The sequence below is a fragment of the Balaenoptera ricei genome, chromosome 15 (genome assembly GCF_028023285.1).
Source record: "Balaenoptera ricei isolate mBalRic1 chromosome 15, mBalRic1.hap2, whole genome shotgun sequence".
Classification (NCBI taxonomy): Eukaryota; Metazoa; Chordata; class Mammalia; order Artiodactyla; family Balaenopteridae; genus Balaenoptera; species Balaenoptera ricei.
Window position 1 is genome coordinate 66756820 of NC_082653.1, and position 23233 is coordinate 66780052.

Here is a 23233-nt window from a genome sequence, read left to right on the forward strand (position 1 = left end):
TTCTGTCACCTCGTGTCACACAATGGTCCCACCATAGCCGAGCACTAACTGCTCTCTGCCAATGTCTTTACCAGCAGACCTGAATGTCGTAGGGTGGGATGGCCTTCCCCATGGAACCCGGCTTGATCTTCATCCCCCGGAGAGTGCCACAACTTATTCCCTGTTCACAGAAGAAGAGAAGTGGGATTGGCCAAGCGTCCAGGCTGATCACAAAAACAGCATCCTTGCTCACAGATGTCATTTGATGCTGTGCAAAGAGCCCTCGTGGCGAAGCTAGAAGGCATAGACCCAACTCTAGTCAGCAGACATTCACTGCACCTGACATGGGCTGGGCCTGAGCCCGGTGCTGGGGCTACAGAGTCCAGTGGGAGAGGCCAAGAAGAAGCAGAGGAGTGAGCCCAGAGCTGTGGGCATGTAACGTAGGGTGTGGAGTGCCCACTGTATGCCAGACAAGTGTCCATTTGCCGGGGAGGGCCATGAGTATATTTAACAAACATTTACTTGTAGCTGCCTCAACTGCTTCTCAGAGCTGTGTTGAGATTATTCAGATTGTTCACGCTGTTCCCCTACCCCCTATGTCTTCCTGATGAACCTTATTCCTTCTCTATGGTTCTCTAAATTATCATTCTTCCTAAAGTTAAGTGCTTTACACTCAGAGAGACCAAGGTTTGAATCTTGACTCCACCGCTCACTAGCTATGTACCAAGTAATCCCCCTTGATCTCCTCCTCTGCCAAAGGGGGGTAATTATAACATTATCGCTTAGAGTGCTTGTGAGTGTGTGCCAGGCACACACCAAGAATTCAATAAACAACTGCTACTAGCTATCATTCAGGCCCTAATAAAAGGAAGTTGGGAGATTCTCTTTCTGTGGTATTTTTCCCTACACTTGTATTACTGCTTGTCTGTTTCCCTCAGTAGATAATGAGCATTCAGAGAATAGAGATTGTCCCATCCATCTCTGCACCCCCAGCATCTAAACACAATACCTACCTTAAAACAACAGTGACAACCATAACTGCAATAGGGGTTGGACACTGTGCCCAGAGCTTTGTATACTTTCTTTCATTTACCTTATCATAACCTGGCAAGATAGGCATTATATTTCCATTTTGGAGATGGGGAAGCTAGACTCTGCAAGATTCAGTGATATGCTGATAGTCTCGAAGCCTATAACTGGCAAGGCTGAGATCTGAACTGGGGTCTGAGCTCCTGAGAGAGGAAGTACTTTCCCCTCTGCAATGTCACTGCTCACACTCTAGGCATGTGGAAAATGTTGCAGAGATGAGTGGATAGGTCTGAAAATGTTCACAGAAATAAAGCAACATCCGGGTATCAGGGAGTATTCTGTTGTTATGAATAGTTGATGCAAAGGGACTAGTGTCATGGGTGTAGCGTGTAGTTCTAACCTCACCCTCCCTGTCTGAATGCAAACTGTGAACCAGTAAGGACAGTCCTAGAGTCTTAACATTTCTCAATCCCGGAAGCAGACCCAGTAACTGATTATTTATTTATTTATTTATTTGCAAAATAATGTCAGAAAAGTATGTCAGTTGGGACTAAAACAGCTATTTTGCTACAGGCTCTGAGATGACAGTCATCCCTCTGTCAGCTAAAGGGATGATAGGGAAGTAGAGGAAAGTGGCTCTGTCCAGCATCGGAAATGCATTGAAAATGAGTTAGAAGTGAGATACCTGCCCACACTATCATGGATAAAGTCCTCGAGATTCAAGACATGCATTATTCTTTGAATGCCCTGCCCACCTGACTGGTCAGTGATCCTCTTTGGGATCACACTGTGTGTATGTGTATGTGTGTGTGTGTGTGTGTGTGTGTGTGTGTGTGTGTGGCGTGTATATAGAAGATCTCTCCTCCTGCTAGTGTCTCACAATCAAAGCTGTGTGCTCTCCTCATAAACACCCAGAAATGAACTAGCGAACTTCCGGGGCCAGCTCCTGCCTGCTCATGTGGTTGCTGCCTAGGAAGGGACGGTGAAGTGGACAGGACTTGCAGTGGTGGCTTCCATGCTCCTGGAGAGTGCCTTCTATGCTAGTGCCCCTCCTGGGCTCCCGTAAACTAATTCTCACAGGTACAGTGGCACCATGTCCTTAAACCCCTTTCTAAGTTTTTGTCCAATAGCTTTCAGCACATTGGTCTTTTGACAAGTTGATGAGCTACAATTGTCTTTTCTGCAAATTGATTTGGGACAAATTAGCCTAGAGCTCTAGAACCTCCCATTGGCTTTGAGCAATGCTGCGTGCACAGTGGGGCCTCTGCACACACTCATAGCAGGATTCAGCTCACCTGCTGGGCTCCGTGGACGAGCACATCCTGACTGGCCCAGAGGGACCATTCACCTACCGTCTCTGACTGTCCGTAGGCCTGGTAGAGCAGAATGCCTGTCTGTCTTCTCCACAGCTCTTGCTCCTCGGGCAGCAGGGCCTCCCCACCAGTACAGCAGTGCTCCAGGGTGGGGAACCTGAGGCTGAGGGGAAGGCAAGGTGTCAACAGGGCCTCCGCAGATTGGGCTTGGGCGCTCTGCCCCAGGCCCAGGGAGAGCTCAGAGCATTGTCATCTGGATCATTCACCTTTCTGCTTCTTCGCTTTCTTACTTGTCTTCTGAGCATTTTACTGATGGTCAAGTCCAAGTGGAAGTCACTTCCTGTTGGTACCTGTTAACTCATCTGGCAGGGGTAGGTTGTGGTGGTGGTGAGGCTAATGGGTTAAATCAGGGAGATCAGGATTGAATATGGATGTTGATGTAACAAGAGAGAGAAAAGTGTGCTTGGAACACATTCTAAGCATTCTATGTGGCTAAGAGGGATATTTGTATAAACCATAAGGGCTGAGGGATAAGACCCCAAGGATATGCTAGGATGGTAATAGAAGTGTACCGCCTTCTGGGAAGAGTGGGCTTATGTGAACTGAAGGCCTTTTGTGTTTCTGGCTGGAGAACGCAAATTAGGGGTTGGAAATGAATTGCTCGGGACATCAAGGAAGACCAGGCTTCATGTAAGTGAAGGGAAGAAGGATCACAGGTAACAGCCCTGAGAGCAGGAATTTGGGAGAGAACAGAAAAGTCTGCTGTGAACATTTGCAGCAGTTTGCTAGGTACATTGTGTGATGTAAATCCTCTCATCTATTTTCCCCATGAAGATTTCCATAAATAATACAAAAACCATCACAAAATAATGATGGATTCCCTGAAGGAAATGGGTAGAAGTGACTGGGGTCTTAGTACCACCTTGCACGGGGCTGAGCTGAGCCAGCTTGTACGGATGAGGGACGTGGCAGAATCCCTTGTCACCCTCTCCTCGTATATACAGAGCCTGTAGTGATGGACAGGAGAGCTGGCTTCGTTGAGCGTATGTTCCTCATTCTTCTTGAGCTTTATCCAAAGTACATAAAATGGGCAGAGTCTCCAACAGAGTCAATATTCATGCCCTGGTTGAATTTTTATGGGGTTTGTTCACCATCTCAAGAACGTTGCAACAAGTAGCTGTAATATGAGCTTTGAAATACAGTTGGAAACATAATTCTGTCAGATTGAGGGTTCATGAATAAAATCAAGCTGTATTTCAATTACCTTCATAAATTGAAGTCCTTGATATTTTAAGTCTTATATGTCTAAAAAATGTTAGCTCTGATTTTTAAGTAGCCATTTCAATTTCAGAGTCGCTAAAAGATACATAAACAACCCTAAGGTTCAAAGAGCAGATCAAGTGAGTTAAAAATTAATCCACAAACATGGGGAAATGCAAAAATAAAATTACAGTGTGATACTACATACCCATCAGATTGGGAAAAATTAAAACTTGGACAAAAACAAATATTGCCAAAGATGTGGAACAATGGGAATTCTCCTCCCCTGCTAGGGGAAGCATACCTTGGTTCAATACTTTGGAAAATAAAGTAGTAGGGGACAATGTCAGTGTGACCTAGCAATTCCTCTCCCAGAGAAGATCTACAGCAATGTGTGTTTACGTGTTTATGTACATGTTCAAAAATTAAATGCAGCATTAATCAATAGTCCCAAACTGAAAACTACCCAAATGCCCAATAATAGAACTGATTAAAAATGTGCTACTTTCATTAAATGTAATGTTATACAGCAATGAAAATTAACTCCAGCATTATATAACAACACAGACACTTCTTAGAAACATAATGTTGAAAAAAGAAGCCAGATATTACGGAATAATGTACGATTACATGAAGTTCAAAAGCAAGTAAAGTAATTTGTCTAGGGATATTTCCTATATAAACTATGAGGGAAAATAAGGAAACGAACACCATAAAAGCCAAGGTAGTGGATTCCTTTAGTGGAGATGCAGAGGCATGAGGAGGTCTCTGGGGCCACTGGCCATGTTCTATTTCTGTGCCTTGGGTGAGCGGTTGCATAAGTGTTTTATTTTCGACAATTCATTAATCTGTAAATGCATATCTTATATACTTTTCTGTATGTTTATCTCACAACAAAATGTGTGTAAAAGTAAAAACCCACAATGATGCAAGGCTCACTGAGTGTTTCATTTGGTTCTCTGAATCCTGTTTAAAGAAATAATTAGACTAGCTGCTAAATATCACCACCAACATTTATGCCCCCCCCCCACACACACAGTATCCTCAAAGAACCATAGCTAAAATCAGTCAGACCACAGTGCATCACATAACTTAAAATCCTACCCGAAGACTCCTGTTACCAACCGCAGCCACTTCTACCATACCTGGTGGAATTCTGCTGCAGAATCATTCGAAATACAGAGGGCGCAGCAAAGCATTGAGTAATAGGGTATTTGAATAAAGTCTAGAGAGTTAGGAGAGAAAAAATTTTATTTTTACAATTAAGATTTAAAATATAGATTTGTTATTAGCATTTTAACTCTGACCTCTCCTCTAGGAGAGCCCATTTATTCATCTGTTAATTCTTTCAGTATACTTAAATTGAGCATGAATTTCGTACATGGCATGTGTCAGGTACTATTGGCGCAACACAAGGAAGTCTAAGTTGAGGGGATGGGTAGGGAGGGAATGAAGGGAAAGTTTTGTTTTGTGAATTTGAATAGGAAATTTTTAATTTAACATTTTTCGTTTTAGTCACTATCTCCCATCTTCAATAGGAGAGACTGAAACCAAGTAATTTAAAAAGTTTATTTTTAAAAATTCACGAAAGTAATAAGTGTAAAGTAAATTAAACAATTAAACTTTCAAATGCAGGGATGGGGGTGAATTTGTAGACTCAATTCTTTGAAATCATTCAAGCTTAAAATACACTGAGACTTTGGGGACACCCCTTGTAGGGGAAGGAGAATTAGACCTGGTGGGGGAAGGAGAGAGGTGGATTCAGTGTGGCTTGCACAGTTTTATGCCTCAGAGGCTGGCAGGATGCAGGCAGAAAATAATGACGGAGAGGCAGATATTGACACAGGGACAGGGAGTGAGAAGTGGGAGGTACAGTTTCAGGTGTCGGAGGGATGATCAGATTAACTTAACCAACCAGCAGAAAAACAGGGGGGAACTAGCCTGGAGAGAGAAGACTGGACAGTTTTGAGAGCCACCTGAGTAGATGTACCTGCTGGAGAAATGGAAGTAAAGGCAGCTGCTTAGAGGGGAGGGACAGTTGAGGGCAGAGCCTTGGATGACTGCGGTGCTCAGGACTAAGCTGGGGGAACAGGCGGTAGCTGTAGCAAGTGCAGAATGTGCTATGGAGCAATTTGACCTTAAGGGAGGAGAGACGGGGCTGGTCCAAGCTGTACCAGGGTGAAGGGAAGGTGTTCTTAGGATGAGGAACTTTGAATATGTTTATGGACTGAGGGAGTAGAGTCAATGAAAAGTGAGAGATTGAAAATACAGGAGAAAAGGTTTAATGAGTTAAAGATTAATAGAGAGGGGCTCCAAACAGAAGGGCAGGGAAAAGAACAGGATCGGCAGCAGTTGTTGGGAGGGAGTTGGACGTTGAGAGGTGAAGGGGCAGGTCTACCTCTGAGATAGAAAGCAGGGGAGTGAGTGGAGACACAAAGACAGTTTTTAAGTGAAGAGAAATACGTTGAAGGAGTTCACGCAGGTGACCTGTTATTATCATGGTGTATGCATAATAGCAACTGCTACCACTTACTGAGTGTTCTCTCTGTGCTAGTTTCAGGGCTAAGCACTTTACACACCTTTCCTATGTCATCTCATTAATATTCCCAACAATTTTGTGGAGATAGTAACCATTAAGACTCTCATTTTACAGATGAGGAAACTGAAGCTCAGAGTGGTAAGTAAACCACTAATAAATGTCAATCATGGGATACGAAACTAGATCTGTCATATTCCAACACCTTAGTTTCTAAATACGTCATTAAATTGAGTAGCCACACAAATACAACATTCACACACCAGCTACCTGGCCCTGGTAGAGCCAGGATCCAGGATACAGGAGACCTGAGCTTGTTCTGTTTGCTTTCATATCTCAAAATGTATATTCTGGTTCCCAGGTCCACAAGTTTGATCCATAGGTCTAGGGAAAGGTTTGGAATATGTGTTTTCTTCAGAGTTACATCTTGATGTAATTCTGATACAATGATTGATTCAGTCCTTCACATTTGAGAAACCCAGAACCAGGGTTATATTATACTAAGAGGCTTCTTTGCTAAATAAAGTATTTTCTCAGTTGGATCCAGTTTTTGAACTCGAAATGAGTTTTTTCTGGGAGTTTGTTGATATCGAAAGGTTCGTCTTCTTACCTGTACAATGACCTTGGGGTCAAATTGGGGCAGATGATGGACAAAGACTGTAGACCCCGCTGTCCATGGTTCAAGCAGGGACCCCAGGACAGCCAGAACCCAGCCTGTGTCTGACAGGCACCAGAGGACATCAGATGTCTTCAGCTGCAGTAATTTCCTGCTAACTCCAAAATACAGTTAGCCTCAGATACTATTCTGACTACTATACTATCCTTCCCTTTTCTCCACCCCCATTCTCCAGGATTTTGCTACTCAGTTGTTATCATTAGCACAGATACCAAATGTCTACAAAAAGCCTTCTTTGTCCCCCTGGTCTGGTTAATAAGGTACAAAGTATACAGAACGTGGTCTGGTTTGAATATTACTAGTTGGGGGACGGGGAGAAGGGAGAAGAGTTTGGTTTAAAATTGATTAAATGGTTAACCCAGCTTCAGCCTCTATGTTTGTTCCAGGTTAGGGCAGTGGCTTGGTGTGGCTTAGTTCCAGGTATTATTTTTCCCTAACAGTTCATGATTGGGAAACTTCATGCCGGATTTGTCCACAATCGAGGAGAGGAGAGGACCTGTCACATAAGGTCACATTGCTGGAGCATTTTATCTTTCCCCACTAAACCCTGGAACCACTGACAGTGACACAGGGGCTTGTCATTTGTGTGGTTTGCAGAATGCCTACTGTTTCCACCCACATCTCCTCCATGCCTGCTGTGAAGGTGCTCAGGAAGGACCCAAATGTGCCTCCTTTGTCATTCAGATGCCTCTGTCAGCAAACACTCATGCATAGTCTATACTTCTCACACCCTTAGGGGTCTGAACCAAAGAGAGCAGAAAGGATAAACAGCATGGGGTCAATTCCACCAAGAGTTCCTTTCCCAGCACATACACATATACATACACACTTCACCCCAGATCTGTGGCCCAGCTTCTAAGCTGGTGCCCTCTCTCCTACCATGAAGGGAAGAAGGATCGCAAAGCAAGTCCATGGCTGTGCTTTGCCATCTTGGGGAAGCCTGTGGTCCCACTGGTGAAGAAGATGGCCATTGGGTCCAGGGTCTTTGACTTAATACAGGTGTGAACTGGGGATCCTGATCTGCAAAGGGATTCAATACAAAAGGACAGAAGTCATGTTTCCTGTTTTTCCATCCTCTGGGGAAGCAAAAGAAGCAATATGAGGCTTAGAGTCAGAAAACTGGGGTTTGCAACTCCCAGTATTAGGCATCAAACAAAGTTTATGGGTGACTTGGATAGGTGGACTGACATTTCTTCATTTTAAAAAGTGGGGAAAATATGATGGATTATTTTTAGTTTAATAAACATTGAAATAGTATTGCCAATGATTCCAGACAATGCTCTAAATGATTTACAAATAAGAACTCATTCAATCTTCATAGCAACCCTAAGAGGTAAGTACTGCTTTTATGCCCATTTTATAGATGAGGGAACTGAGGCTCAGAGAGGTTAGGTAACTTACCTGAAGACATATAGCCAGCAAGTTGCAGAGCCAGGATTCAAACTCAGAGAGTGTGATCCATATACTATGCTTTTAGTCACACTGCTAACCTTGTATTTTACACAGACTAGCTTCATGGGAATTTAACCTCATAAACTTGGTGTTGAGGGGTGGGAAAGAGAAAGCTAGGGAGAATGAGAGTGTAAGGAATATATATATGTACATCTGCCCTAGCATGAGCTAGAGGTGGAAGGTAGAATCCGTAGCTCCCTCCATCTGCCTCGGTTCTTGGGGAGCTTCTCCTTGGCTGAGGGTCTCTTTCTTGGGCCTATTACAATTGTAAATGCAAGCTTCCTATAGTACTCAGTCAGAGAGGCTGCAAGTAATCCCAGTGCTGGAGGGAGCACTGGCTCTTGTGGAGAAATGATACCATACTGAGTCTGGGCAATTTAGGCGAGTTTTAATGAGTATTCTTTGTTTAAGCTATTTTAATCTAATTCTCTGACTTTAGAATCTAGCATAAGATGTGATTTCACTGTAATATTTGCCATTGGGGGTTGAAGTAAAGAGCTTTAAAAACTGTGGAAGTACTTCAAGAAAACAAATCCAGCATGGTTTGTGTGTGATATGAAGAATGTCTGAAGGGTTGCAGAATCAGAGTTTTGGAGGTGGAGGGGTCTTTCTTACCTTCAGCACTTCCCTAACTTTCCCTTCAAGGTGTCCCTATAGACACCCACCCCCTAAGACATGGAAAGTGTTTGCTCCCAAAGCTGCCTGTCATTTTTTTCTCAGTCTCAAGTTTCACCTTAAAAATTCATCTTAACCTTTCGTTCAATTTCTTTAATTGCTAATTATTTACATAAAAATAATATTCAGATTCCCCACCTACAAGGAATATGCAACACAATAACCCTCTGACTTTACACATCTCCTTTGCACAGGGGTGATTATATTTTAGTGAGAGAGCCATAGAAGTTCAATTTCCTCATTTTATACATAAAACAATTGCAGCCAAGAGAGGAGAAGGAACTAGCCCAAGGTTGCACAGCAAATCAGTGACATAGCTGTGAAGAGAGGCTCAGACCTGGTGAGCTTCCTCCCACTGGCTGCTTCTCTACCAGCACTTGGCAGTGAGTGGCTTTCTCCTGCCATTCCTCAGAAAGCACATTCATCAGACCAGAAACTCACTGAATCAGTGATCGGAAGTCCAGCCACCCTTTACGGCTGTGGTCAGACACCAGGAGCTTGGTTTTCAGAGCAGGACACTCAGAGGCCACAGAATCCACCTCTGGGGCAAGGGTATCTGTGGTCACGATGCCCTTGGCTTTAGACACTTGTAGTCGGTAGAGAATGTCCTTGGCCTTCATCTGGGTGGTCCCTGGCATGAAGACGATCCCTAGGGATGAGAAAGAAACTGCTTGTTCTGGTATCTCTTTCACAGCCTCACAACCTTGGCTGTCAGACCTGGTTTATCTGCATAGAAATCCCCTAACTTCTTGATATGCAAAGTATGGTCCACAGCATCAACACCGCCTAGGACACAGAATCTCACACCCCACCCCAAACTTACTGAATCAGAATCTGCATTTTAACAAGATCTCCAAGGGATTTCTATGCACATTAAAATTTGAAAAGCCTGCCCTAATAATTTCTACTCTAAATGGATCTAGCCAGTAGACAGGTGAGTCCTTCTTTATACAAATTTACACAGGATCTGGGAAAGATACAAGTAGGACAGTGTCCCTGACACTGCATCCCTGCCCTCATTTTTCTCCTCTCACTTCCTTCTCTGTCATCGTGAATCTCTTGTCATCTCTTGTCATCATTCCTTGTGTCATCTTGAATTTCCCCTCTTTCCTTCGTTCGTCATACCCAAAGTTAACTACAATGTCCTTTGAACTTTTCTACTTTCCCTTCCATCTTCCATCACCAACAATTAGCTCAAGTCTTTGTCTGTCCCTATTGTATTCTAATTTCTCCACCAGATGCCCTGTCCTGAATCTTCCTACTACCCACCTTCCGTATTATTAGCTTGCTTAGTTCCACAGAGCACTGACTTTTTCCCCTCCACATTTCTTCTCTTCACTAACACCTGGACCCTCTTTCCAGGAAAACACCACACTCCCCATCCTGACTTTGAGGGCACTGCTCACTCTCCATCTTTCTCTCCCACAACTCTATTCTCTATTTCAAGATGACCATTCTTCGTATAGGCTACTCCTGACTCTAGGCATTTCCATGTGTTATGACCATTCTTGGAATTTCCGTCCTTTGCTTCTACTCCTCTTTAATTCTTCTTATCCCAGAGGTCTCAACTCAACTCATGTCTTGGGTTTCTCATGGACCATCTCTTCACTACACAGATGGCATGGCTTCTCTATACTCCCTCAGCCACTGCTGTTAATTCTTGATCTTGATGGATTAATCAACTATTTGCGAGAAAACATGAGACAGAGAATATGTGAGCAAGAGCACGACATATTGTTGTATGAGCATGCATTATACAACAACTGAAGCGATTCAAAAAAGAATCCATGAGTCCCATACTGATTATATAGATTAATGCATAGATAAGCAATTAAACGGGAAAGGAAAATCTCTATAGAAGAATGCCAACTAATAAATGTAGAGGGAATGATATAAATAGAAAATCCTAATAAACGACCACCATTAAAGTATTCACTTCAGTCAAGAATCATCAGTGGATTCTCAAACTATAAGGTGAAAGACAGCTGGGGAACAGGATATTCACACAGTCCCATAAATATTACACGACAGATTACTTACTAACTACAAAGGGAAAAGGTACCTTTACAAAGGTGGATACTACCTTTCTAAAGTGATAAAACAACATCAATGATATTAGGGGAAACCAACTTTATATATCCCCAATGTGATGCACCAAGGAAGACACAATATTGCCCTTCTAGTACCTGGGCTAAAAATGTCTAACCTGAAGATAATCATGAAGAAGGAGTCAGGAATACAAATTTTGATGGACCTTCTGCAAAACAACTGGCTTAGACGCTTCAAAATTATCATCGTCATGTAGACAGTGTAGAACATAGAGAAACATTATATATTAAAGGAGACGGGGGAGGTATAACAACTAAATGCAATGCATTGGATTTTTGATTTAAACCAAATAAATACTATAAAGGACATTATTGGGACAATCGAGGAATTTTGATGATGGATGTATATCAGGTAACTATATTGCATCAGTGTTAAACTTCTTGTGTGATAACTCTACTGTGGTTATGTGAAGGAAATGTCTTGGATCTTAGCAGACGCATGCTCCAGTGTTTATCTGGTGTTTATGGGTGTCACAGTGTCTGCAACTGATTCTTAAATGACTCACTGGGAGAGAGGGCTCAAATATGGCAAAACGTTAACAACTGATGAATCTTATAAAAAAGCAAGAATGTCTGAGACCATGTAAGAGAAAGTGTGTGTGTGTGTGTGTGTGTGTGTGTGTGCACATGTGTGTGAGAGAGAGAGAGAGAATTACGACATTGTGTTTGAGAGCATGTGAGTATAAGGGAGAGAGCGGTTGAGAAGGAGTAAAATAATATTTGAGTGAGTCTGAGAAAAAGAAAGACTGTGAAGAAGAAAAATTGGGGGTGGGGGGCTTCCCTGGTGGGGCAGTGGTTGAGAGTCTGCCTGCCAATGCAGGGGACACAGGTTCGAGCCCTGGTCTGGGAGGATCCCACGTGCCGCGGAGCGACTACGCCCGTGAGCCACAATTGCTGAGCCTGCGCGTCTGGAGCCTGTGCTCCACAACAAGAGAGGCTGCGATGGTGAGAGGCCCACACGCCGCGATGAGGAGTGGCCGCCACTTGCCACAACTGGAGGGAGCCCTCGTGCAGAGATGAAGACCCAACACAGCCATAAATAAATAAAATTTTAAAAAACAAAAAAAATACATGTTTCAAGTTCAGCATAAATGTTTAAAAAAAAGAAAAGAAAAGAAAAATTGGGGGGAAGAGAAAGCACCTAATATTTCAGGACAAATTGGCTCTAGGTGAGCCCAAAGGTCTGCTTGGGTCACTGACCTGTTCGGATGCAGCCCATGATCACCAGCCACCACTCAGGCACTCGAGGCAGAATCAAGGCTAGATTGTCTCCCTCCTGGAGGCCACAGGTCTGTGTGAAGACGTTGGCTGCACGACGGGTTAAGTCTGTCATCTCTCTGAAACTCCACTTCACTTCATCCCCTTGGTTATTCACCCACCACAGGGCTGGGTTTGGACCTCTCTTGCCTTCCTGGTTAGGATCATATGCTACATGTTATTTCCTGCTTCAAAGGAAAGGGGCACTAATTTGGCCAATCCACCACCACAGTCACATTCCACTGTGAGTGTAGCTCAAGGTCTGAGATCCCATTTTAAAGCATTTATAGCGCCAAGAGATGTTGGGGGGAGGTGTGATCCAGCCAACTTCTTCTGGTCTACTCTAACCCCCTCCTCTTAAGTCACATAAAACCATGAAGAGCCTTCATGTTACTTATTGAAGACTTACAATTTTATTCCCCATGTGTCTCTTAGTTCCACATGGACAGTAGGTTACTCTCTGTGCCTCAGTTTTCTCACCTATGAAACGGGTATAATAATACTACCTAGAATGTAGTAAAGTTCAAATTAATTATTTTAAAAGGTCAAGTGTGTATAACAGTGCCTGGCATACAGTAGGTGCTCAATAAAATTACTGTTATTATTATTACAACAAAATAAAAGAGGATAATTTAATTCCTGAATATTTGGGGAAATTATTTTTTAAATTAAGGTACCTCAAGCGGTGCAAGAAGTCAGTCTTGGAAGCTCCAGAGCCTTTTTCCCCCTCACAAAAACATCAAGTAAACAACAATAGATTACGATGGCTTTGTAGGAATTTAGAAAAGAGTCACAAATCCACAGCAACCAACAAATGCCCAAACAATAAAAAGTCATAACCAAAATGGTAAGAAATTTTGTGGTGTTTTTGCTTATTCTTGCACCACCCGCTCTCTGATGTGGTACAGTGCAGTCAGAGGAAGCCACCCAATTCCCAGCCCCTCCCCTAGGAGAGATGAAAAAGACTGAAACTTGTGTGCAACATTCTGGCTTGTCTGGAGGCGGCCTTAGGCACTCGTTTCTGTCTTGACTGACTTGGAGCTCAGATGGGTATGAGGGCATAGTGGAGGTATCTGAAAACAGTGGCAGATGTCACAGTGTGTGGAAACTGTAGACCTGTGGTTACCTAGGGATTAGAGACTACAGACAAAGAAAGAATAGAACATTTAAGTCCCCCAGAAGAAGCAGACTTTTAAGAAAGTTAAAACGTTAACGAGCAGCCAAAACTAGAAAAAAATAAAAAAATAAAAGCACATGCACAGGACCAGGAAAGACACATGCCAGAGAAGACCTTAAGTTTTCATACCGAGCAGATTATTGAAGGTCTTTCCCTGCATGGAGCCAGTCTGCAAAGACTGACAGAGGTGGCTATTGTTTTTAAATATCGAATTTTTAACAACAGATCACAAGGTCTACAAAGAAAAAGAGAAGCAGCCTATTGAAAGTAACCACATGTATCTCCAGAAACTGACCCTAAAGAGACATAGGCTGCAGTTACTAGACAAAGGTTTTTAAATGACTGTCTTAAATACACTGAAAGAGCTAACAGAAAACACAAAGAACTAAAGCAAATCAGGAAAATAATATATACACAAAATGAGAATATCAACAAAGAGATACAAATTATAAAAAGAACCAAACAAAAATTCTGGAGCTGAAAAATACAATAACTGAATTGAAAACTTCACAAAGGGACTCAACAGCAGACATGAGTAGGCAGAAAAAAGAATCAGTAAACTTGAAGACAAGTCATCTAAAATTATTGAGTTGGAAGAGCAAAAAGAAACATACAAGAAGAAAAATGAACAGAGCCTAAGAAACTTATGGGGCACAATCAAAGAGACCAACATACACATTATGGGAATATCAGAAGGAGAAGAAAGAGAGAAAATGGAGCATAGAACTTATCTGAAGTAATAATGGCTAAAAACTTCTCAAATTTGAGGAAAGGCATGCAGAGACAAATACAAGAGGCTCAATGAACTCCAAGTAGGAAAACCCAGACACCCACAGAGAGACATTACAATCGAACTACAGAAGACAAAGACAAAGAGAGCATCTTAAAAGCAGCAAGAGAAAAGTGACTCATCAGGTGAAATTCTTAATAAGATTACCAGTGTATTGAAGACCAGAAGGCAGTGAGATTATATATTTAAAGTGATAAGGAAGAAAAAACTGTCAACCAAAAATTCTATATCTAGCAAAATTGTCCATCAAAAATGAGGGAGAATATGTATGGCTGAGTTGCTTCACCGTGCACATGAAACTATCACAACATTGTTAATCAGCTATACTCCAATATAAATTAAAAAGTTTTTAATACTGAGGGAGAAATTAGGACATTCTCAGATAAAAACAAAAACAACACTGAGGGAATTCATTATCCTTAGACTTTCCCTACAAGAAATGCTAAAAGGAGTTCAAGTTGAAACGAAAGGACATTAGAGAGTAACTTAAATATAAAAGTATAAAGTTCTTTAATAAAGATAGATACAAAGACAAATATAAAAACAGTATTGTTGAGAGGCTGCGATGGTGAGAGGCCTGCACACCGCGATGAAGAGTGGTCCCCACTTGCTGCAACTAGAGAAAGCCCTCGCACAGAAACGAAGACTCAACACAGTCATAAAGAAATAAATAAATAAATAAATAAAAGAACGTGAATTTCTAAAAAAAAAAAAAAAAAGTATTGTTATAATTTTGGTTCATAACTTCACTTTTTATTCTTTCACTGTATGGAAACCACAAAAGCATAAAAAATAATTATAAATCTATCTTAATGGGTAGACAATTTGTAAAGATATAGTTTGTGAAATCAATAACATAATATAGGAAGGTGCAAGGGAACTGGAAAACAGTAGGGTTTTGTATGTGAACGAAGTTAAGTTGTTATTAGTTTAAAATGAAGTGTTATAATTTGGAATGTTATATGTAATCCCCATGGTAATCACAAAGAAATTATCTACAGAATATTCCCAAAAGGAAACGAAAAGAAAATCAAAACATATCACTACAAAAAATCAACTAAATACAGAGGAAGGCAGTAAGGGATGAGCTGAGGGACACAAAAGCTGTGACATCAAGGAATCAATTAACAATATGGCAATAGTAAGTCATCCTTATCAGTAATTACTTTAAATGTAAGTGAATGAAATTCCCCAATCAAAAGAACTAGATTGGCAAAATGGATAAAAAACCTAGAATTCAACTATATGCTGTTGACAGAATTGTTACTTCCATGTTATGGAATATGATTAAACCAATCAAGAAAACTTTCAGAATATTTTTGCAGTAAAAATCTTATAATACAATATCAATTTAGAAAAGCAAAACCATATTTACATTAAATCCAAATTTATATAATAGTATCCATTCATTCATTCAATATATATTTGCTAAGTTCTCATTATTTCTTTGGCACTGTTCTTAGACCAAAAGGATACAATGGTGAACAAGACATACAAGACACATGTATGTAAACAGATTTAAATGTTTATGGACAATTTTCATTTTCTTGTTTAAATCAAGTCTTTTATTTTCCCCAAGTAAAATGATTTTTTAAAGTTTTTTTAATTCCCCAAACAAAGCATGTTCAGAGTAAAAGTTCAGGCAATGCACAATCTTACTAACAGAAAAATTTCTTATGAACAGAAAAATTTCTTCAAATTTCTCATCACATTTTCACTCCCTGAAGGTCAACACTGATAACTGTTTGGTGTATAATCTTCCAGAAATTATTTCCCACATATGTGCAAACATGATCCTACCATCTTTGCCTCATATGACTGGAACAAAAGAGTGTGTCTCACCTGAGATAAGACTTATATACATACATACATACATACACACACACACACAGATATATGTATATACATATATTCATATCTATGGAAAAATCAGTGCTATGAAAAAAATATTCTCCAACAGATTAAGGAATGTTAGCAAGTATAAATGACTAGTTGTACACTGTCTATATAAGGGGAACAGATTATATAATATTTCTGTATGAGTTTACAAAATGATAGAAAGTTTGGGGTATCAAGGTAAAAACAATTGTTGTCTTAATTCAGACAAAAGTTTAGACTCTTAACTCTTGCAACTTGAAGAAGATATTGCTTAAGCATTTATGGTTTTGGGGGCTCAGAATTAATCTGATAATGTGATATTAAGATTAGCATGTTTTCAAGAAGATAAAACACAACCTTTAAACTGGATATGAGATTTAAAGTTTTATGCAGGGAAGTCTGAAGCCAAAGGAAATTGAGAAATAGATCTAAAAAATAAAACACTAACTCAGCAATAAAAAGGAATGAAGAAGTAATACACAAAACAATATGAATGAATCTCAAAAACATGCTGAGTAAAAGAAACCAGACACAAAAGAGTGCATCTTATATTATTCCATTTCTATGAAACCCTAGGAAAGAGAAATATAATGGCTAGTGACAGCAAATTAGTGTCTACCTGGGGCTCAGGGTCGGGGTGGGTGGGTATTGACTAGGAAAGGACAAAAGGAAATTTTTGAGGTGGTAGAAATGTTCTAAAACTTATTAAACTTTCACATAAAATGTGTGAATTGTATTCTAGGTAAATTATAGATCAAAACAGTTGATTTAAATAAACAAAAACCTACATAGCTACTCCTTGTTAATCTCTAACTAAAATATACTTTAAAGAAGGAAAATTGGAAAGTAGATCAATTACTCATGTGATTAATGAATGAGATGATTCTTTCTGAATGTTAAAACACATAAGAATTTATTGCCTATAGAAAGGGCTTGCTTCATTTTTAATTAAAATGAAATACAAGTAGAATTTCTATAATTTCTGTAAATTAATGATAGAATATGATAGATTTCATAGAATTTAAATCCTAACTGACATAGATAAAACACTTTCCCCAACAATGATATAACTCACATTCTCTTCCATTGTATTTGTAATGTTTACTAACCTCCAGAAATTTCAAAAGTCACAGTATACTTTTTGACTACAATGAAATTAAGCTAGAAATCATTAACAAGAAGACAATGAGAAACCCATCTCAACTATCAGGAAACTAACCAATACATTTCTATGTAATCTATGGGCCAGAGAAGAATCAAAAGGCAAATAAAAAATATTTTGAACAGAATGGTAATAAAATATGACATATCAAAATTTGTATAATGTACCTAAAAGGAGTGCTTAGTGGGAAATTTATACTTTTAATGCATATATTGGAAAAGAAGGAAGGGTTAAAAGTAAGGACATAAGCTTCCATTTCAAGAAGCTAAAAAAAGAATAACAAATTAATCAAGGGAGCATACAAGAAAAGAAATAATAAAGATAACAGTAGGCATCAATCAAATGGAGAGCAAATACACAATAGAGTATATCAGTAAAACCAAAACTGGTTTTGAAAAGATTTATAAAATTGGTAAACTCTTAGGAAGACTTATCAAGAAAAAAAAAGAGAATAAACATATTAAAAATATCAAGAATAAAAGGTGTACATTATTACAAATCTTACAGACATTAAAATAGCAATAATAAAAATATTAATAACTTTATGTCAAAAAATAACTTTATGATATTTTGAATGAAATGAACAAATTGCTAAAAAAATTTAACTTTCCAAAGTTGATGAATAGAAATCTTAATAACCTATGTATTAAAAAAAAAGTTAAATCCTTTACTAAAAGCTTTTCTGCAATGAAAACCCCAGATTTTATGTCTAAATATTTTGATATGCATGCTAGTGTGTTGAGTCTGACCTGAAAAACTGCTGGTTTTTGTTTTTTTAGGAAAACAGTGATAATTATATTTCAATTATATCTCAATAAAACAACAACAAAAAATTAGTGATAACTTTTAAATTCTTTATCAAAGCTCTTAGAAGAGCACCTGGTATATAGTAATGTTCGTTAAATATGTACTGAATGAATAAATAAAAAACAACAACTCTGGAATATAAATAAGGAATTTCAGGGTTAAATTAAATCTAAAGATGACCCCAATCACCGGTGGACTGACCCCAGCTCCAGGTTCCCTAACCCCACGGCCAGCTATCCCAGGATCCAGCTTCACCCACCAGGGCCAATATCAGCCCTGGAACACCCCAGGCCACATGGCCAGCCACATCAGGAACCAGCCCTGCCTACAGGCTGGCAACCACTACATGAGACAGGAAATGTCAGCCAATCAGTCTGGGGGCCAGCCTTGACTACCAGTGCCCCCACGGTAGTTGGCCATGCCACTACAGAAGGGCCCACATAGCCCACAGAGGGGGGAACCATAGAGCATACAACCCTAGAGCATATAACTCTGGTGACCAGTGGGGAGTGTGCTGCTGGGCCCATAGGACATCTCCTACATTAGGCCACTTCTCCAAGATCAGGAGCCACTTATGTAGGAATGTTAAAAGGCAAAGAAATAAAATCATCTATACCTACAATAAGTAGTTAATGGATATGCAAAAGAAAAATATGTAAAATATGTCATCAAAAACAACAAACATGGGGGGGAACAGTAAAAATGTAGGGTGGTTAGAATGCATTTGACCTTAAGAGATCATCAACTTAAAAAAAAAAAAAAAAAATATATATATATATATATATATATATACATATATATATATGTCATGATAACCACAAACCAAAAACCTATAATAGGTACACACACAGAAAAGTGAAAGAAATTCAAGCATAATACTAAACATGGTCATCAAATCACAAGGGAAGAGAGGAAAAAAAGAAGAAAGGAACAAAAAAGGAACTACAAAAACAATCAGAAAACAACAAAATGGCAATAACTACATATTTAGCAATAATTACTTTAAATATAAATGGATTAATATTCCAATCAAAAGACATAGAGTAGCTAAATGGGTAAAAAAAACCAAGACCCATTATAACCTGCCTACAAGAGGCTCACTTCAGATCTAAAGTCACACACAGACTGAAAAAGTCGGGGGATGGAAAAAAGTATTCCACATAAATGGAAGTGAAAAAAAAAAGCTGGTGCGACAATACACATATCAGACAAAATAGACTTTAAAACAAAGAGCGGGGCTTCCTTGGCAGCGCAGTGGTTAAGAATCTGCCTGCCAGGGACTTCCCTGGTGGCGCAGTGGTTAAGAATCCGCCTGCCAATGCAGGGGACACGGGTTCGAGCCCTGGCCCGGGAAGATCCCACATGCCGCGGAGCAACTAAGCCCGTGTGCCACAACTACTGAAGCCCGCATGTCTAGAGCCTGTGCTCCACAAGAGAAGCCACTGCAATGAGAAGCCAGCGCACGTCAACAAAGAGTAGCCCCCGCTCAATGCAACTAGAGAAAGCCCACGCACAGCAGCGAAGACCCAATGCAGCCAATAAATAAATAAATAATTAAATAAAAAAAAAAAAAAAGAATCTGCCTGCCAGTGCAGCACACAGGTTTGAGCCCTGGTGCTAGAAGATCCCACATGCCGCGGAGAAACTAAGCCCAGGCGCCACAACTACTTAGCCTGCGCTCTATAGCCCATGTGCCGCAACTATTGAGCCCACGCACCACAACTACTGAAGCCCACGCGCCTAGAGCCCTTGCTCCACAACAAGAGAAGACACCACAAGGAGAAGCCCACGCACCGCAATGAAGAGTAGCTCCCACTTGCCGCAACTAGAGAAAGCCCATGCGCAGCAACGAAGACACAACACAGCCTAAAATAAATAAATAAAATAAATTTTAAAAAATAAAGATAAAAAAAATAAAACAAAGAGAGTAACAGGAGACAAAGAAGGACATTTCATAATGATAAAGGAATCAATCCAACAAGAAGATATAACAATTGTAAATATATATGCAGCCCACATAAGAGCACCTAATACATAAAGCAAATACAGTTGACCCTTGAACAACACAGGTTTGAACTGTGTGGGTTCTGTTGCATTTCTATACACTAACAATTAACTATCAGAAAGAAAAATTAAGAAAACAATCCCATTTACAATTGTGTCAAAAAGAATAAAACACCTAGGATAATTCTAACCAAAGAGGTAAAAAACTTGTATCCCGGGCTTCCCTGGTGGTGCAGTGGTTGAGAATCCGCCTGCCAGTGCAGAGGACACGGGTTCGAGCCCTGGTCTGGGAAGATCCCACATGCTGCGGAGCAACTGGGCCCGTGAGCCACAACTACTGAGCCTGCGCGTCTGGAGCCTGTGCTCTGCAACAAGAGAGGCCACGACAGTGAGAGGCCTGCGCACTGCGATGAAGAGTGGTCCCCGCCTGCCGCAACTAGAGAAAGACCTTGCACAGAAACGAAGACCCAACACAGCCACAAATAAATAAATAAATAAATTTTTAAAAAAAACAAAAAAAAACTTGTATCCCGAAAACTGACACACTGATGAAAGAAACTGATGACAACAAAAACATGGATTGGAAGAATTAACATTGTTAAAATGACCAGACTCCGAGGGAAATCTATAGATTTAATGCAATTCCTATCAAAACATCAATGACATTTTTCACAGAACTTGAAAAAATAATTCTAAAATTCGCATGGTAAGACCCCAATTAGCCAAAACTATCTTGAGAAAAAAAAACAAAGCTGGAAGCATCATGCACCCTGATTTCAAACTATACTACAAAGCTATAGTAATCAAAACAATATGGCACTGGCACAAACACAGACAAAATCAATGGAACAGAATAGAGTCCAGAAACAAACCCACACTTACTTGGTCAATTAAACTACAGCAAAAAAGGTAAGACTATACAATGCAGAAAAGACAATCTTTTCAATTAATGGTTTGGGAAAACTGGACAGCTGTGTGCAACAGAATCTCACAGTATATACAAAAATAAACTCAGCATGGAACTAAGATTTAAATATAAGGCCTAAAAACCAGAAAAGTCCCAGAAGAAAACATAGAGCAGTATGGTCTTTGACACTGATCTAAGTAGTATTTATATGAATCTGTATCCTTAGGCAAGGGTAACAAAAGCAAAAGTAAACAAATGGGACTGCATCAAAGTAAAAACCTTTTGCACAGTGAAAGAAGCCTTTAACAAAACAGATAGGCAGTCTACTGAATGGGAAAAGATATTTGCCAAAGATATATCTGAAAAGGGTTAATATCCAAAGTATACAAAGAGCTCATACAACTCAAGGGCAAAAAAGCAAACAACTTGATTAAAAAATGGGCAGAGGACATGAATAGACATTTTTCCAAAGAGGGCATACAGATGGACAATAGATAGATAAAAAGATGCTCTACATCAGTAATCATCAAGGAAATGCAATGAAGTATCAACCCACACCTGTCAGAATGGCTATTATTGAAAAGACAACAAATATCAAGTGTTGGCAAGGACGTGGAGAAAAGGGAACCCTCATGCACTGTTGGTGGGAATGTAAATTGGTGCAGTCACTATGGAAAACCGTATGGCGGTTCCTCAAAAAATTTAAAATAACTACTACACAATCCAGCAATTCCATTTCTGAGTGTTTATCTGAAGAAAACAAAAACACTAATTTGAAAAGATATATGCATTGCAACATATTAACAATAATCAAAATATGGGACCCACCTAAGTGCCCATCCATAGATGAATGGATTTTATATATATAATGTATATATATATACATACATTCCACATATGTGGAATATTACTCAGCCATAAAAAGTAATGAAATCTTGACAACTGTGACAAAATAGATGGAACTAGTGGGTCTTGTGATAGTCAGACAGAAAAAGCAAATACCATAATGATTTCATTTACATGTGGAATCTAAAATATACAAGTAAATGAACAAAAAATAACAAAACATAAAGAGACTCATAGATACAGAAAGCAAACTGGTAGTTGCCAGAGGGGGGAGAAATGAAATACTTGAAGGGGATTAAGAGGCACAAAGTTTTAGCTATAAAATAAATGAGTCACAGGGATGTAATGTATAGCATAGAGAATATAGTCAATAATATAAAAAGCAATAGTTTCTATGGTGACAGGTAGTAACTAGCCTTATCATGGTGATCATTTTGTAATGTATAAAAATATTAAATCACCTATGTTGTACACCCGAAACTAATATAATATTGTAAGTCAACATACTTCAATAAAAAATCTAAAGATAAGATCAGACTTATCTCTTTAGATAAAACTTATGATTTATTTTTCTAAACTTGGCAGTAATTAAATTTTCTGTATGTAGATTATGCCCAAACTATTTATTTTAAATATGGTTACATGTCAGATTGATTGTAATTTAACTTACAAAGAAAGTGGTTTAAATATAATTTAAAATGGTAAGTGCCATGTTATCCTTCTGTAAATTGCCATTGATAAGAAATGAGTATAATCCTTACAGCCTCATCAAATGATCACTGTGTAGTATGATATGTCAAACTAGGAAACACAGTCATGAAGTATCAGTTTCACATGGATTAACTAATTGATTAATACACAGACCTTTAACAAATTTACCAAAGTAGATTAAAGTTCTGGATGTTAAAACTTTTTGCATTAATTTGGAAATAACATGTATTATGCCATTAATATTTAGATAAATTGAGATAATCTTGTTTTTATTCCAGAGGTTGCAAACTCAGAGCCTGTAGAGACCAAGCAAGTAACAAACGAGATAAGTTGGCCAGGTTCCTCAGGGGCAAACTGGAGAGCCATGCATCTCCCAAGGAGGCAGCAACCATTCAGCTCTACTGATTGCTGCCATATAGGAATGAATGTTTTGTGTTGTTAAAAAAAATTAATAAACAGAACCTCAATTAAACAGAGTTAGGAGACCAGCCAGGGAAGCTCTCACATGCTGTAATGATAGCAAAGCCCAAAAGGAAGAAGAAAGACTCTTCTTCTTTCCTGGCAAGGACTCAGCTTAAGCCATGGACTCTTTGTTTACGATAGCCCTCCCAACTTCCTTTACCTCTCTATAAAAGCATTCTTCTTCCCTTGCTGTGTGGGGACTTG

At 39.5% G+C, this 23233-nt stretch overlaps 1 protein-coding gene across 2 annotated transcripts in view; it reads right to left on the reverse strand.

Moving 5' to 3' along the window:
- LOC132349529 (acyl-coenzyme A synthetase ACSM1, mitochondrial) overlaps positions 1–23233 on the reverse strand; it is a 62215-nt gene that overhangs the window by 21669 nt on the left and 17313 nt on the right. For both annotated transcript variants that reach the window (XM_059897964.1, XM_059897965.1), the window contains exons 4-10: positions 12229–12439; positions 9362–9569; positions 7673–7813; positions 6728–6887; positions 4727–4806; positions 2361–2484; positions 80–160 (exon numbers count right to left, since the gene is read on the reverse strand). In XM_059897964.1, coding sequence (XP_059753947.1) covers positions 80–160; positions 2361–2484; positions 4727–4806; positions 6728–6887; positions 7673–7813; positions 9362–9569; positions 12229–12439 — 1005 coding nt within the window. The remainder of the gene's footprint in view (positions 1–79; positions 161–2360; positions 2485–4726; positions 4807–6727; positions 6888–7672; positions 7814–9361; positions 9570–12228; positions 12440–23233) is intronic.